Genomic DNA, 15,866 nt, shown 5'->3' with positions numbered 1-15,866 from the left:
CTACTTATCAGGGAGCACCAAAGTGGTAATATCCTGATTTCCATGATGGCATCCACTTGACATCCACCCAGATCCCTGATCTGTGTGTGCTCTTGCCTCATTGCTGTGTTACTCATTGCATTTGCACTTTCCTAATTTCCAAGTGTTCACACACTGGTCCTGTTGGCAACTTCTGACCAGGTCATCGATGCTGGAGGCCGTTCCAGTTCTCCTGGTGATGGGGGCGGCTCCACTGATGTCCCACCTTGTGGTTTTGCCAAGCTTCAGGTGCCCTCCTTATGGAGCAGAAGACGACATGGGAAGAGCTTTGATGCGACACTTGAGTATTATCTGCTCTCCAGGCAATTTTTGAAGATGGAATTAATAGACTTAAATTTCAAACAGAGCGATTTAAGATAGAAATTGCGTAAAGCAGCCTAATAATTTCAGAGAGCAGAGTTTTACAATCCCGCCGGGAATAGCGGTCCCCCGGATCCCCGCTGCGAGGTGGCGGGAGCTGTGTGTGCCCGGAGAGGCGCAGGAGGGAGGAGGCGCTGGCGGGGTCGCTGCAGGAGGTGCCGGTGCCCCGTCAGACCGGACGGGACGGGGGTTCCGGGGGGGTCCAGGACGGGACCCACCCCCGGCCCAGCGGGTCCCGCTCCGGCTGCTCCCGCTCGATCCAACGCACGTGGCGCGGCCCGGACGAGGGCGGGGCGTTCCCCGCGGGGCTGCCAATCAGAGCGCCGCGTGCTCTCCGTGCGGGCCAATCAGCGCCCGGGGAACGCGCGTTCAAACCCCGTTCCCGGGAGCTCCCGCCACCGCGGGGTGACAGGGAGAGGGCGGGCCGCGGCTCCGCGCGCCAATCAGAGGCGCGGGGCGGGTGATCGGCAGGCGGTTGGGCCAATGGGGTTGCCAGGGGCAGCGCGGCGTCTCCCCGCGGAGTCCGGGCCGCCGCCGCCAACCGCCCCGCGGGGACAGCGGGGCCCGCCCGGCGCGGGGCTGCGGGGCCGCCGCCGCCGCCATGGCCGGAGGTGCGCGGGGCGGAGCGGGAGCGAGCGGAGCGGGAGCGGGGCCAGGGCGCGGCGGGCGCGGGGCGGGGGCCGCGCGGCGCGGGGCATCTCCGCGGCGCGGAAGCTCCTCCCGGGAGGTGCGGGGCGCCGGGGCCGGCGGGACTCCTCCCCCGCGCGGTGTGCGCAGCTCGCCGGGAAGGGGCTGGGCCGCCGCGGCTCGCCCTGCCGCATCCAGCCCTTTAAACATGGCGCAGGCCGGGGCGGCCGGGCGATGACCGCGGGCGGCCGCGCCGGACATGGCTCAGGCGCCGACCTTCCCCCCTCGCTCCTAGGGAAGAACATGCCCAAGACCAGGGCGGGCGGCGCGGAGAAGGCGAGCCCCGAGAGCGCCGACAGGAAGGGCCCCGGCCGCTCCCGGGCCGGCGGGGTAAGCAGTGCCCGGGCCTGGGCGGGCGGAACAGGGCGGGCCATTCCCGGGGGGCTCCTGCGCTCTCCGCTGCCCCCCGGGGAGTTGGGAATCGGCGGGCGGCTGCCCCGGGGAACCGCGGAGCCCCGGGATTCTGGGGTCCTGCAGTCATTGAGAAATCGGGTAACTTTAGGTAGAGTCGGTGTCTTCCCGTGGTTCCCCTGCGAGCAGCCAGGCCCTAGCCCCGGCACTCCCTCCGTGCCATCTCCCCCGTCCTGCAGTTCTGTCACAGGCAGCTGGCTGGAGCTTTGATGATCGCTTTGCATTTAAGGCCCAATGGAGATAATTTGCGGCTGTTGCATTAAACCCCAGAGCCACTGAGAGCCCTTCGTGTGCTCTGCTGTGCTGAGAGAATCTCTGCTCTCCAGGGTCTCCAGCCTGGCAGAGACAAAGACGTGGCAGCCGCGTCTCGGTAGCGCCCGGAGCGCAGCGGGCAGGGAGCTGGGAATGAGGGGAGGAAGCTGCGCTGGGAAAATAATTGTTGGTTTCCTGTGTGTTCGAAGCCTGAAGGCTCAGCTGGCAGGTGGACGCTGCACTTCGCTGCTCCGGGGTTTCTCCCAAAATGCCTATATTTAAACTCCTCACTAAATCTTGAGAACTTTGCAGCACAGGGTTTATTGCTTGCAGTTGATAAAATGGAGTGGTTTTGTAGTATTTCGTGCTTCAAAGCCCCAGTTTTTTAATAAGCAGGTTTTGTCTTTCATAGGTCTTTGAGAAATATGGGGGGTCAGGGTGTGTCCACCTCGCTTGCTTTTTATCACGCTGTTCTCTGTAATGCTAATCTTCAGTAAAGTTTATTGGTGGACTAAGGTTTGAGCCTTTAACTGGTCTTATTTTGTGTGTCAATTATGTACACGTGAAGTTTGTTATTCACGATTATGTTAATTATTAAAATTATCCTATGTATTGTGTGCTCTGTTTTTTCAGTGTATGTGTGCCCAGGTATACAGAGATGTTTGTTTAGTCTGCTATATTTGAGTTATTCTTTTTAACTAATGGAAACCATTGTTCCTTACTTTCCTAAAAAAAATGGAAGCATGTTTTTGTTGTTTTCACTGGTTTGCAATGTCTGAAAATTGCTTTTAATGGAGTCAAACTATAGCCAAGCAAAGCTCATTTTGGCCAAGTTGTATCTGTTTGCCCAGACTCTGAGATTTCAGGGTTGAAATCCGACATACACTGCCCAGGCAAAGGGAGCGAGGTGGCAAGAGGCTGGAAAAGCAAAGGTGACACGACTCCACTAAACTTGGCTGAATTTGACACTGTTCCCTGGCAGTGTCTTGGAGCCTGAGCCAGGGAACAAACCCCAGGCTCTGGTGTTTGGATTCCAGAGGACTTTACCATTTTCCTCACTGGGCTTGCCACTCTTCAGTGTTGGTTTTTTTCATTAACAACTTTTACACTTTATTTTGTGACATATAATGGATAAATAAATGGCACTATTTATCTCCCAGGCTTCCCTGAGAGGTGTCACTCAAGGTAGAGTGTAAAACTGATTCCTGTCTGCTATGCTGCTCAGTAGAGCATATAGAGCTGCAGTAACATTTGACACCTCCTGGGAGTAGCTGGTAGCTCACAGTCTCTGGCTATGAGGGGGTCTGTACTGGGCTTGGGCAATTTTTGCTGTGTCTCTGTATTTTATTTGGCTTGCGCTCTCTGAGCCGCCTTCCTTCTGAGGAGCTCAGGCTTGGGGTTTTTTTTAGCACCAGAGTTCGTGCTGTGAAGCACAGGGCGGAGGCTGGAGTTAGTTCTGACTGCCTCATCCTGCCACATTTCATGTGAAAGCTCTCTCAGACTGAGAGTTTGCACCAGTGAAGTTCTCACGGTGCTCACCACTGCTATATTTTTACTTAGAAACAGCAACCGCAGCATTAAAGCAGCATAATTTGCATCAGCACAGTCAGCTGTCAGCCCTGTGGATGCCAAGCTGAATTTCCTCCAATCTCTGTGATGTACTGATTTTTGTGTGGGTCTGTTTTAGGAGAATGTGTTTGTTGGTCAATCCAAAATCTACAGCTACCTGAACCCTAACAAAGCTCCTGGTGCTCGCCCCCCGCTTCAAGAGGAAAACTCTGTCATGTATCACGAGGTGAAATGTCAGGGCAAAACACTAAAGGAAACCTACAGGAAAGGAGCTGGTAAGATTGAGTTTTGGATTCTTATCTTGTTAAATGTGCTCCCCCCACCCACAATTTGAAAACTTTAATACACAGTGAACAAGGCTGGGCAGCTCCCCGGGCCCAGCAGCTTTCCCAGTCCTCCATTGCCAACTCTATTGGCAAACTGGGACTCTACAAAGATGGGTGTATCCTGATCCTTTTCAAAACTTCAGTCATAGGTTTACCAGGCAATTTTTCCCTCTGGTTTTTGTCTGGCCATGTTTGTTTTGTCTGGATATAAAATAATGCTTGTGTTGTCAATATGCCCCAATTTCCCTACAATTCTATTAATACTCTGCTTCTTCAGGTCAGTGCTTGGCAGTTTGTCTAATGTTTTGGGATCTGCTTTATTACCTAAAACTGGCTTATTCTGTAATTTGACTAATTTATCGAGTATGAGGCTGAGGTGCTGGTAGGAGAAGAAACAACAATTGTCAAATTTTCAGGAAGAAGTAAAAGCAGTGGGAAGGAGGAGCACAGGCTGTGAATGCTGAGTGCCAGGGTTCATAGGGGCTTCATTGTAGTGACTGGAAATGGAAATGTTCCATAAGTTTGTGGAGAGGAAATAAAACTCAGCTGGCTTGTGTTTAAAAGTGTATTTTTAATAACCTTGGTAATTTGTCAAAACATTTTGATGCAAATGCTTTTAGCCAGCAGGTATTGTAAGTCCCTCTCAACATGGCAAGTGCCAGGTTTTCTGCAAACTCAGGGCCTTTAGCTCCTGATTTGGCTCCCCAGTTTTGACAAGGAAGTGAAGATGGCTTTGGCTTGTCCCTGTGCTGAGGCCTTGCAGCTGTGCTTCACTTCTTCAGGGAGACTGAAACATCTGGCTCAGCAGATGGGACTGTTCAACCTGGGCATTTGCTCCCCATGAAAACCTTATTCAGCTTTAAGCCACACTCACCTGCCTCTGCAGCAGCTGTCTGAGCAGGAGGATGTGGTGTCAGGGTAGGAGCAGAACTATAAACCACTGGAATTCACTTAAAGCACTCTGGTATAGCTGGTCCTGAGTTCAGAGCCTTACTTTGTTTTCCTGTCAGCAGGAAAAAAGAATGGTGGCAAAATAGTTGAAGGTGCTATGAAAGCAGAAGAGCAGAAGGATAAGGAGAGTGGGTGCAATCCTTCAGTGCCCTCTGATCAAAACCAAGAAACTGCAGAATCCCAGAAGCCCCCCCTGCCTGCAGACTGTGCTGAGGAGGCCAATGCAAAGCCAGCTCAGAAAAAGATGGTAAAAGCAAAACGTGGACCAAGGAAAAAGTAAGTGACTTGTGGAATTATAAAAGGAGAGCTCCTTGTTTTCTTGGGAATATTGGACTTAAAACCCCCACAGAATCTCATCAAAGCATTGATCTACCTTGCAGAGGTTCTTGTTTTTCTTGAAAGCAAGGTCAGGGTATTTTATCACAAGTGAAATATTTGCTGATCACCTGTGGAAAAAGAAATTAATGAACCATCAAGACCTACTTTTCTGTGGACAAATGGGAATGTATCTTGTCAGAAACAGAACAGTTGGAGGTTTCCTGGCTGAGCTGATCCTCTTTCTCATGGTATCAGAGTAATGTGACCTAACATTAATGAATTCCTTGCCAAGCAGTTTTCATGACCTAAATTTTCGAGTGCCTTCTAGCAAGGCACACAGGGGGCTCCAGACTTGTGATGTGACCTTCAGTTTATTTCCAGTGGTATCTCATTTTTATTGTTACTAGTACTGGAGCAGTGGAAGTAGCGTGGGGGAAAATGGGGATGTAGCTTTGGCTACATCCCCATTATCAGTACTTGAAGAGTACTGATAAGAAACACTGATTCCTCTTGGTCACCTTTCAACATACCAAGCTGAAAATAAAAATTTCTTGCACATACCTCTGTCCTAGAGGTGTAACTTCACAAATAGTCTGAAAAGTGTGTGTGTTCTCTCTTTCTTATCCCTTAGAACACAAGGAAGGACACCAAACCGAAAAGTGACAGATTATTACCCAGTTAGGAGAAGTTCCAGGAAGAGCAAATCTGAATTGGAGGTAGTGCATCTTATTTAAATGACATTACTTCTAACATGGCTGGTTAGTTGAAGATTTGAGGAAGTGTGTAAATATCTGTAAATGGTTTCCATTCCAAGTACAAATAACACTGTGCACTGGAAGTACTGTTAAGAACATGCTTAAAATTTGGAAATGCTGGTCCAGTTCTAGGACAGAATGCAGCTGCTTATGTAGAAATCTGTCTCTCTGCCATTCAGTTTTGCTGGAAATGTGGGATGGTCTGGAACAATGAGTGTCACTGGCTAGTAATGCCTTTCAGCTCTAGAACACACTACAAAAGTTGTGGTTTTGTTTGTTCTCGTTTCTTCTGCAGACTGAGGAGAGGAGGAAAATAGATGAGCTGATTACAAGTGGGAAAGAAGAAGGAATGAAGGTAACTGCAGTGTCAGCCAACAGATGCTCTTAGTCTGTGTACAGCCCATTGCTGTGGGTTTGCAATCTGGCTCTTGGGATAATGGGTTGTACTGGTTTTCCTCCCACTGCTGTCAAATGCAGTTATTGAGACCAAGAGCTTACATTTGGGTTGTTCTGATCACCCCTTTTAGAATTTAAAGCAGAAATGGCCCCTGGAAGTGCAGAAGAGCTGCGACTCTTGAAAAGCAGCAGCCTGTAGATCAAGATTGTCACATCTGTGACAGTGATAGGACTTCCTTGGAGTTGTCCAATTTACAGGGGGAGACAGGAATACTGAAGTGTACTGGTGGCCGATAACTGTAATTTTTGTAACCAATCTTATTGTTCCTTTAACTTTCTAACCTGTGTATGCCAATGTGCACATGAAATGGAAAAGCTCACTGCCCCAGCTCATAGGGAGTTTAAAAGAAAAAACAGACACAAAGAGAAGAGTTAGGGTTTATTTAAAGTAATTCTTATTTCTCTAATTAGAAGCCTTTGTGTAAAACTACCTGGTAACCTGGATGAATCCCAAACTCATCCTGTGTTTATTCCACAATGCCAGGCAGCTTCTACAGCTTTGTCTGCTGTAGACAGAATTTGTTTGAATTCCCTTTGACAGCATTTTGTAATGACAAATCACTCATTTCCTCGTAATCAGCATATTTGCAATCATGTAAATACTTTCTAATTTCCCAGCTGATTTTTTTTTTCAACTCTCCAGATTGATTACATCGATGGCAAGGGGAGAGGAGTCATTGCTACTAAACATTTTAATCGAGGAGAGTTTGTGGTGGAGTATCATGGGGATCTCATAGAGATCACCGATGCCAAGAAACGGGAGGCTGTGTATGCTCAGGATCCATCCACGGGCTGCTACATGTACTATTTCCAGTACCTCAGCAAAACCTACTGGTAAGCTCCTCTTCCCTCAAGTGTTGGCTCACAGAGGCTTTGGATGTCACTAAACCCTTTCTTGTTTTCATGCAAGTTTTGTGTTTTTAATGTGAACCGTGAATTATGAAAATCTTTGGGAGCACTGATCCACGGTCCAAGAGCCCCCTCCAAGTCTGGGCTGGTGGGTGACTCAGAGCAGTTTTCTCTGAAGTGCAGCACAAGGTGTATGGAGAGTTGCATCTGCTTGGATGAGATTTCTAGCCCTGCTTATTCTCTTCTAAAACTAACTCCTTTTTCTGAGTTGCAAGGATTTGGTTTGAAAAGCAGGATGGACAAACTCTCTGAAAGAGAAGCATTTCCTTCAAGTGTCTTTGAGTGGGTGTCCTTGTTTTCCCAGCACCTAACACCCACCCCAGATTCATGCTTTATGTATTTGCTGTTTCATTTGCCCCAAACTCCAGGTCTCTAAAAATAACTACTCTGACTACCTTCTTTCCTCCTTGGCTGATCCTACTGGATACTGGACCGTAGGTCACTTAACCACATGTGTGACCTATTAATTACCTGGAAGTGCCCTATATTCTAAGTGCCTTGATAGCTGCCATAACACTTCTTTGTGCAATGAGGGGCACTAGAGCTGGAGTATCCAGGTCTCTGGAATTTGGGCATGTAGTATTTAGGCATTCTCAACCTTCCTTTTGCTGGTTTACTTTTGCTGGTTTACTCAGTAAATATACTTAGCTTGGACACAGCTTTCTTGAGGGGAGGATATTTAAGGTATCCAGCCTTTCTGATGGTGTCTTACATCTGGATTCAGCTATTCCTGAAAAGAGGAGCTCAAACAGTCTAGAGTTTTCAGTTTTGTGCTAAATTAAAAATCTCCCAGATTGTTTTAGTTTCCCTGCATTGCCATATTTATTGCTGTCTGTTTAATCATGGTTGGTCTGTAATGTTCTGTTTCTCCTTCATTTTCCAAGCCTTGTGGGGATTCCTCATTCTTTATCCTGTTTGCACTTGGGTTTTGGTCCACAAAAACTGTTCTTGTTCTTTCAGTGTCGATGCTACAAAGGAAACGAATCGTCTGGGAAGGCTCATTAATCACAGCAAATGTGGCAACTGTCAGACTAAGCTCCATGACATTGATGGTGTTCCTCATCTCATCCTCATTGCTTCCAGGGACATTAAAGCAGGTGAAGAACTCTTGTACGACTATGGAGACAGGAGCAAAGCTTCCATTGAAGCTCATCCGTGGCTGAAACACTAATTCATCTTCTTTGTTTTGGTTTTTTTTTCCCCTGGACTGAGTGTTCTACAAGGAGTCTGGATTTACTTCTCCTGCCCTCACGTCCCTCAGCTTTCTTAGTGGACTGCTTACGGTCTTCCGAGCTCCTTACAAACTACCTTTTTGCTTTGCAGTATTTAAACACCTATTACAGTTTTCCAGGCAGGCTTCAATAATTGATCTTAGATTGCCAAACCTTTTGTATCATAAAAGGAAACCCTCCCTAAAATCTGAATGCTTTCTGCACAGTGACCAGTGCCACTTGAGCAGTCAAAGACTTGCACAGAAACTTAATCACTGGGGTTGTGCTTCTGCTTTTGCAAGAAAATCTCACGCTCCGCTTTGGGGTGATGAACTCGGCGTTAACTTTGACAGCAGAAGTACTTCTGTACTCTGTTTGTGTGGTGGCTTGACTGCCTGTCACACTGCTGTTCCCAGCCCAGTGCTGACAGGCTTCTCTGGCATGGATGCTACTATCATTCTCCAATAATTTGTGGTAGGAATCCAGTTTTTTCGGTGTCGTATAATCTGTTGGCAATGAACTTTAAATGCACTGGCACTGAGGAGAAAAGGATGGTCAGATTGGCTGCTTTCTTTGGAGAAATGACTCCCAGCCAAACAAGGATGGATTTTGATAGTCTGGGTGGATACTGAGTACAAATGTGGAGATAGAACTTCACAGTGAGAATCAATGTTTGACATTACTTATTTTCTAAAATTTAAGAAGGTACCTTTTTATATTGATGGCTGATTGTTGGAGGTGTCTCCCAGAGGATTTTAAAGAAGTAAAAGCTCTCTCCAAAAATTTTTGTATTACCTTCCTATGCTAATTAGCCACATCAGAAGCTATTTATTTACTGTGAATGCTTGAAGTAGAGCATAGCGGTTCCAAAAATAGGAGTCCTCTTCATGTGCAGCTTCAAAGTGTAACAATGAAGTTCACGCAGTGAAGAAAGTAGATTCCTTATTGCCTGGTCCCGTAGGTCTGTCCAGCATGGTCTGGTCCCACTGTGTTACGTGGGAGTCAAGCACTTGGCATCTCATGGATGTTGGAATGTTACTGTTGGAGAACCAAATCTGGGATATAGGCAGGCAATACAATGCAGGTCCTTTATGTTAAAGATGAATTCTTACCAGTTGGAATTTTTGCCAAGGCAGGCTTGGCATGTGTGTAGATGAAAATGGCTGTGAGCCATCAGCCACACTTGCTGCTGGAAGATGTCAGCAAGGAATCTGTGGCTCTGTTAATGTCTTCTATTCCTCATGTCTTGAAGGCTGCTGCTGTTCCAGCTGAATGCCCTCTAGGACAATCTTATGCTTGCCTATGTGATAGGTCAGATAGCAACAACATCCTGGTTGTGTGCTCCAGCAGCAAGAGAGGTGGCTTAGTGATGTATTTTTTAAATTAAAAACTTGAAGACAATGTCTCTGTAAAATAAAGAATATATTTATTATTGATGAAGTGGCTGCTATACTACCTGTCTCCATTGCAGTTCATGAGCATTGGAAAGAAAGCTGTGAAAATCATTAGCTATTAAATGCTTGATATTTACTGCTTAACACAAGGCAAACTCGGCAGAGCCAGCCTGGGTATGTTCACGTTTCTGAAGGAGTAACTGGAGACCTGTTACCTTCCATGTACTGAGTTTCAGGTAAGATAAGGCCAACTTAGCTGAGTTGGCACTGATTTTTCTCTGGTCTCAGTAGCAGAGACCTCAGCAGTGTGTACAGTATCCCCTTAAACTAGAGCACTTCCCTTAAGTCAAGATTAGAGTAAAATGATTCTTTTTATTTTATTTAAACGTTTACTTGTCCTTTATCAGGTTGAATAGCTTAAAACCTCTGTTCTTCAGCATCACTTCTGTAAACAAAAAAGGGAATGATCTCCCTGTTTTACATAAAAACAAAGTTGTCTTCTCTGAAAGGCTTAACTGATAATGGAGTAGCACTGGGTCAGATGGAAATAAAGCTGATGTTGCACTGCATATGTATCCTTGACTTTCCTAGGAACTGAGGTATCAATGTATTTCTCACAGAAACTGCCATTTGGATGTTTATCTCTGTCCCTGTTAGGAAGATTTCACCTTCTAATATGGTGTAAAGAACTTCTCAGTGCATACAAGATGTCCTTGGGTTGGGAGCTAAACTGCCCTTTTTGAAGGAGATTGGAAAATGCATTCCTGGATAAACCACAGGAGGATGGAGTTCAGAGCACATCTCTTTTCAGCTCAGAGGTGTATCCTGGCTGTTGTTAATTCGTGATTATTTATTTATTTTTGAGCACAAAGCCTCTGCTCAGGCAATGCAGTAACTTCCTTCCCTGCTGCCCTGCTTTACAAAATACATCATGAGGGCATGGCTAAGATTGATATTTTGAAGATGGCAAAATGACTTCAGCAGTTCATACCCTGCCTATACCAGGTGGCTGAGGTCAGACCTCTGTGGTGGTGCCTTCTCATGCACAGTTGCCAAGGAACTCTGAAGGGAGGCTGCAGCTCTGCCTTCTGCTGAGCCACACTCACATTGTGCATCCCAGCAGTTGTGTGAAGTGTCCTATATTTCTCATGCTGCCAGTGTGTGAGAGGGAATCAAAAGACTTCGGAGCCTGCTTTCACTTCTGAAGAGAGTAAGATCAGAGTTTGATACCTGTCACTGCTCCTTTTATGTCTATTCAGGCTTTTCTGCTCTGGATATTCTACCCTTCTAAATGGGGAACCTAACTGGTGTCTTTCAGGCTTCTTTTCCCACTCCTGTTTGCCCTATATCCTTCCACTGGTGATAAATCTCATTACTGGGGCCAACACACAGCTTGTGGCAGTTGATGGGAAGAAGAGAGCTTATGCAAAACACAGCTGCCTTCCCCAGGAGCCCTTCAGCTGTCAGAAATGAGGTGTTTGGTGCATCTGTTCCAGTCTGAGCATTTCTGCACCTCAGTCCTTCATGTGGGCAGAGCACAAGGCAGCAGCTTTCCTTCCCTTGCTGTGCTCTTCTCCACTATAATTCATCTCAACCCCAAACAGCCACTTGGGAATGCCATGTATCTCTTAAATATCATCTCCATCTTGCAAAATCACTTGGGCTGAGTGCTTTGATAGCTGGACAGGGTAAATATGTTATACTGATCACCACAGGCTCCTTTAATAAGAATAAACCCCACCTGTGTATAAAGGTTTATTTTCTACATGTGCGTAATATCTGACAGGAATCTAAGAAATACAAAAAGCGTCTGTTTTAAACAGTTTCTGAAAAAACAGAGTAAAAACTATTCTGAAAGAATATTGTACAACACAATTTTGATGAGGTTGCTCATTCTCTGCAGCAGGAGTGGTGCTGCTTCTCCCAGCCCTTGTCTCCTCCCTCATCAGTGCCGTGCTCAGCAGTCCTTGAGGATGCTCATTTTCCATGTTTAAAAGAAAACCTAAAAAAATCAACAAGAGAAAGGAAACAATAATGTACAAGCACAAAAGCAGTTGGAAATGCTGTGAGGTGGCTGTGTCAATGTGCTCTGCTATTTTGGGGAACTTTAGGGACACGGCCTGAGCTTGTGGGTACTGTGTACAATGAAAACAAACCTCCAGGGCCAGTGTGTTCCCACAGCACAGGCCTGAGGTGCTGGCAGGGGAGGCAAATATTGCATTGCTTTGCTCTGAAATACTTGTTTTTCCTAAAAAAAAAGTGACTCCCTGCTTGCCTGGGTGGAGGTTGCCTTCCTGTGGAGTGCTTTTTCCACAGGAAAAGATTTCCTTATCAGGTTTTTAACTTTACAGGGGGAGCAAGAGAAAACAATATCCAGCCAACTGGGCTAGAGTTCAGCATCCATCCCTGGATTCGCTGTGCTTGAGGGTGCCACGTTCTCCCAAATTCTGCCCAAAAAGCTGCAGACAAACTTACAGCCGTTTGATGATTGTCTTCTCCTCACTGTCCTTCCTGGTGCCAGCGCTGCTGCCACTGCTTTCTTTTTCCAGTTCTTCAGTTTGGTCCTTTCTCTGTGAGATGATCCCACTGGGAAAAGAAAGGGGTTTGTTTATTTTTCATGGGTTTGTGCATAGTGACAGTGTGTACATGTTAAACCCTGTGAACTGGGACACAGATGAATGGGAGTTCATGGGACAGGGAGGGCAGCCAGGACTCTTCCTTGTAGTGAATGGAAAATAATGAATTGTTATCCCTAAGTATTGCATTGGGGCTATGCTTTAGTGGGAACACTAAAGTAACAAGCTGACTTTTCCACAGAAGAAAAATGGCAAATCATAATGGGAATGAAAGGGATGTGGAATTACACATTGGATATGTAGAGAGGTCCAAGGATAACAGGATGGTGCAGACACAAAAAGTGAATTCCTGCATGGGTGGATCTGTGGTACCTTCAGCGCAGCCACCAAGGCTGGGAACACATGGGATATTCCCAGCTCCCCTGCAAGGCAGGTGCCTGTTTCTCTTTCCACCCTACAGAGGAAAGAAGAAAGGCTTTGCCTCAGCTCTCGATTGTGTGATCCTACTTGGCTCTTCTTACACTCCACAGGTTGTAACCTCCTGCTTCAGGCACCAGCTTCAGCTTTACCAAAGGAGTTTTCCCTGCTTGGAACCAGATTGGACTTTCCCAGCCTGCACACTCTGTTTTCACAGCCTGCCAGTCACTGTCCTGAGCTGACCTCATTTGCTGGGAGAGCTGAGTGGATCAAAGCCTGTGCCTGCAGGAGCCAAAGGCTGAGAGCAGCCAAGCAACACTTGGCTGGGTTTGGAAGCACAAACACAGAGTGTCTAGAAACTGGTGTGACATCAGGAATGGGGTAATTCTGGGGCAGATTCTCCTCTTGGAGAAAAAGGACTATGAGCTGTTTGGTGACACTGCAGAGCTGTAATATCTGCACAACTTCTACCTAGAAATCACCATGAAAACTGCAATCCCCAAACACCATCAGTGAGTGTGAGCCAATCCTTGGGAGGATGTTTGGTACCTTGTGCTAAACTGAGCTTATTTCCAATGTGCATAATAGAGCTTATTTACAATATACACAAGACATTTTAGATCGTATATTTATCCCCTTCCCCTGCACAGCTCCTCTTTATGGCTGTACAATTACAATTAGAATTTTATGTGACTGTTTAAAGGGAAGATGGATTTTGGCTTAAGCTATAGCAGTCTACAAGGAGATAACCTCATAAATTACTTGAACTGAAAAGCAGCCCTGACATACTCAGTGCACAGCACTGTGACTGAAATCACTCAAAACCTGAAAACATTCCCACTGTTAATTTTTAACTTGGCCTGTACTAAGCTGTGTAACAGCTGGGAAATCAAAGCAAGAAGCCATTTCACTGGCTGCACAGCAAAGCATTCAGCTGAGCTGGGGAAGTGCTGTCAGGCAGTTTGTAAATTCTTGGATTTAACTTTTAACTTCTTGGCTTAACCTGCCTGTTACGGACCAGACAAAGGGCAGGCTCACTGTATGCAGGAGGCTGTTGCTGAGATACCTCAACTGAAATCTGATGTGCTTACTTTGTGTCCAGATTAAGAAGTAGTTTCTGGCTCCAAAGAGTTTATAATCTAATCTGAGGATGGGCAAGGGTTGAAGAGAGCAGCCTTGGGGGTGAATGAATTTGTAGCACCAAGAGCAAGACCCTTCCCTCATCCTACCCTCTGGCTCACACCGGTTCTTCCAGGCTGGTCCCTTTGAGAAAGACCAAAACCTCCTCTCAAAGCACTTGTTCTGCACAGTTCAAGTGCCTTACACAACCCTCTGCTGGCAGTCCTAAACCCCTACAGCTTCTCTTGAATGATGAAAGAGCTCGATATTCTGTCCCTAGAGCAGTCCATACCCCCATGGGAGTGCAGGACCAGAGATAAGGCAGTGTCCCCACACTGCAGGAGGAAGGAAACTTTGACTCAAGCTGAGCTGGAAACCCCCGTGCTCTTTGGTGTGTGGTGTGGCTTTGGACACTGTGTGTGTGCAACTGCTGTGACTGCACAGATGGATTCCTGTGCACGGGAACCCACTGGATGGAGAGTGGGAGTAACTATGCGTAGGGGACAACTCTGGGAACAGGCTGAGAACTGTGCAGAGCAAAAGGGAGTTTAGTTTTAAAATTATGTTGCATAGAGACTTCATTGTTCCCCTGTTTTTCTTTGAATGCTTTCGGGAGCACAGGTGTCTCTTACACGCCTGGACAGTGCCTGGCCCAAGCCTGCCGTGCTCTCGTCTGATAAGCTCCCCGGACAAGAATTAATTAATTGTTATTAGTAGTTATTAATTCTTTGGTGCCTTCATGCTGTACCTCTTATAGCACTGTAGCTCCTCTTGCACCACCAGAAGCTGAGCTTTCAGCTGGTTTCTCTCTTGCAACACATCTTTGAGCTCCTGCAACGTGAATCGTGGCCGGTTGGGATCTGTGAGGTCGATCACCATTTTATCTGGTCCAAGGCTGATCTGGAAAAGAAACAGTGCTGGTCATGATCTTGTAACCTCTCAAAACCATGGAGTAATTTGTAGGACTAGTACAAGTTGATCACAATCCTGACTTTTTTTCTAAGCACTTAATTATATTTCTTCATATTACTTTTGTATTCCCTTGGTGACTGCATTTCCAGCCCCAACTGTGACAGGCTCTGACCACAGCTAAAAGCAACGTCTCTGTCCCAAAGTGTTTGCAATTTAGTTTGCCAAGAAGCTGCTTTTATCAGCTTTTCTGATGGTGGGAGAAGCCAAGCAATCTAACATCACATCTGTGGCAGAGATAGGTGAGAACTGAATTCTCCTTTCCTAATTTAAGACCTTTGTGGTAATGGCTTTTTTGGGTCACAGTTTCTCTTGCACAGAGTAACAAAGCTCTAGCGTTTGCTTAAATGGCAAGTTGTCTCATGTGGGGCCGGTGCTGTGTGAGAACTGAACACGGTGGATTTGTACTCGGTGAACTCAGCGCCTGAACAACTCCGCTGGCACCGCAAATTGCTGAGATAAAGCAGTGAAACGGGAGCGGGGGATCCACAGCACTGTGACCTGTAACACCCCACGGGAAGAGCTCCAAGGCTTCATGGCCAAAAACGGGAACTGACACTGTGAGACTCGTTCTGCTGCGACAAAAGAGACCACGAGTATCCTCCGGCCCCTCTGGTGTTGCTCGGGGTGGGCTCCACGACCCGCACGCGTCCGGCCCGTGTCCCCGTGCCCCAGCCTGTCCCGCACCCACCTGCGGGGCGCTGCCTGGGGCCGCCGCCGCCCGGAGCTGCTCCAGCTCCCGCCGCAGACTGTCCCGCTCCCGCCGCAGCTGCTCCTCGGCCACGCTGCTCTCGCTCACCAGCGCCTCCAGCATCTCCAGCACCCGCACGATCCTGAACTGCAGCCGCGCGCGGGCGGCGGGGAGCTCGGGCCCGGCGCGGAGCTGCAGCAGGTCCCGGCCCACCACGGCCGAGATGTCGTACACATCGGCGGCCGTCAGCTGGAACGGGCTCTTCTCCAGGGCGCTCTCCAGGCCGCCATCCCCATCCTCCTCCTCCTCGTCGTCCAGCTCCTCCTCCTCCTCCTGCCGGCCCCGCTGCATTCCCGCCGCTCCCTCCCTCCCGCCGGCCCGGGCGGCGCTGGCGCGGGCGGAGCGGCCCCTCCTGCCCCCGGCGGGCCCGTGGCCGCGGCCCGGCCGCGCTTCCCG

General features: G+C 47.8%; 3 protein-coding genes across 5 annotated transcripts in view; 1 reads left to right on the top strand and 2 right to left on the bottom strand.

The window, feature by feature from the left end:
• Positions 1-1,238: 1,238 nt before the first annotated feature.
• On the top strand, positions 1,239-13,279 carry KMT5A (lysine methyltransferase 5A). 3 transcript variants are annotated; one of them, XM_017815468.1, is made up of 7 exons: positions 1,239-1,416; positions 3,437-3,593; positions 4,658-4,871; positions 5,545-5,629; positions 5,964-6,023; positions 6,768-6,958; positions 7,994-10,207. In XM_017815468.1, exons 1-7 carry the CDS (start codon positions 1,261-1,263, stop codon positions 8,202-8,204), a joined length of 1,074 nt encoding a protein of 357 aa, XP_017670957.1. In that variant the 5' UTR covers positions 1,239-1,260; the 3' UTR covers positions 8,205-10,207. The 3 variants fall into 3 exon arrangements, with proteins under 3 accessions (XP_017670957.1, XP_017670958.1, XP_017670956.1); XM_017815469.1 differs by lacking the exon at positions 7,994-10,207 and adding an exon at positions 12,745-13,279 and having other exon boundaries at positions 1,242-1,416; positions 4,655-4,871; XM_017815467.1 differs by having other exon boundaries at positions 1,249-1,416; positions 4,655-4,871.
• The window catches only part of RILPL1 (Rab interacting lysosomal protein like 1), a 31,593-nt gene continuing 24,044 nt past the window's right edge, over positions 8,318-15,866 (bottom strand). Inside the window, exon 8 of the transcript XR_001874925.1 lies at positions 8,318-8,329. The gene's annotated coding sequence lies outside the window, so the exon portion shown is untranslated. The remainder of the gene's footprint in view (positions 8,330-15,866) is intronic.
• RILPL2 (Rab interacting lysosomal protein like 2) lies at positions 11,381-15,767 on the bottom strand. Its single transcript, XM_017815471.1, has 4 exons — positions 15,411-15,767; positions 14,499-14,650; positions 12,114-12,224; positions 11,381-11,640 (listed from the first exon to the last, which is right to left on the bottom strand). The coding sequence occupies exons 1-4, from the start codon at positions 15,759-15,761 to the stop codon at positions 11,616-11,618; spliced, it is 639 nt and encodes a 212-aa protein (XP_017670960.1). The 5' UTR covers positions 15,762-15,767; the 3' UTR covers positions 11,381-11,615.

This window comes from Lepidothrix coronata, unplaced genomic scaffold (genome assembly GCF_001604755.1).
Source record: "Lepidothrix coronata isolate B3197 unplaced genomic scaffold, Lepidothrix_coronata-1.0 Scaffold51, whole genome shotgun sequence".
Classification (NCBI taxonomy): Eukaryota; Metazoa; Chordata; class Aves; order Passeriformes; family Pipridae; genus Lepidothrix; species Lepidothrix coronata.
Note: the sequence above shows the minus strand (reverse complement) of the source record. Positions and strands in the feature narration are given on the sequence as shown.

Coding starts and splice junctions, on each gene's coding strand:
- KMT5A (XM_017815467.1), top strand. CDS start 1,261: ATGACCGCGGGCGGCCGCGCCGGACATGGCTCAGGCGCCGACCTTCCC. Junction 1,417..3,436: donor GCCGCTCCCGGGCCGGCGGG/GTAAGCAGTGCC, acceptor GGTCTGTTTTAG/GAGAATGTGTTTGTTGGTCA. Junction 5,630..5,963: donor AGAGCAAATCTGAATTGGAG/GTAGTGCATCTT, acceptor TTTCTTCTGCAG/ACTGAGGAGAGGAGGAAAAT.
- RILPL2 (XM_017815471.1), bottom strand. CDS start 15,761: ATGCAGCGGGGCCGGCAGGAGGAGGAGGAGGAGCTGGACGACGAGGAG. Junction 14,651..15,410: donor CCCCAGGCAGCGCCCCGCAG/GTGGGTGCGGGA, acceptor TTTCTTTTCCAG/ATCAGCCTTGGACCAGATAA. Junction 12,225..14,498: donor GAGCTACAGTGCTATAAGAG/GTACAGCATGAA, acceptor TTCTTTTCCCAG/TGGGATCATCTCACAGAGAA.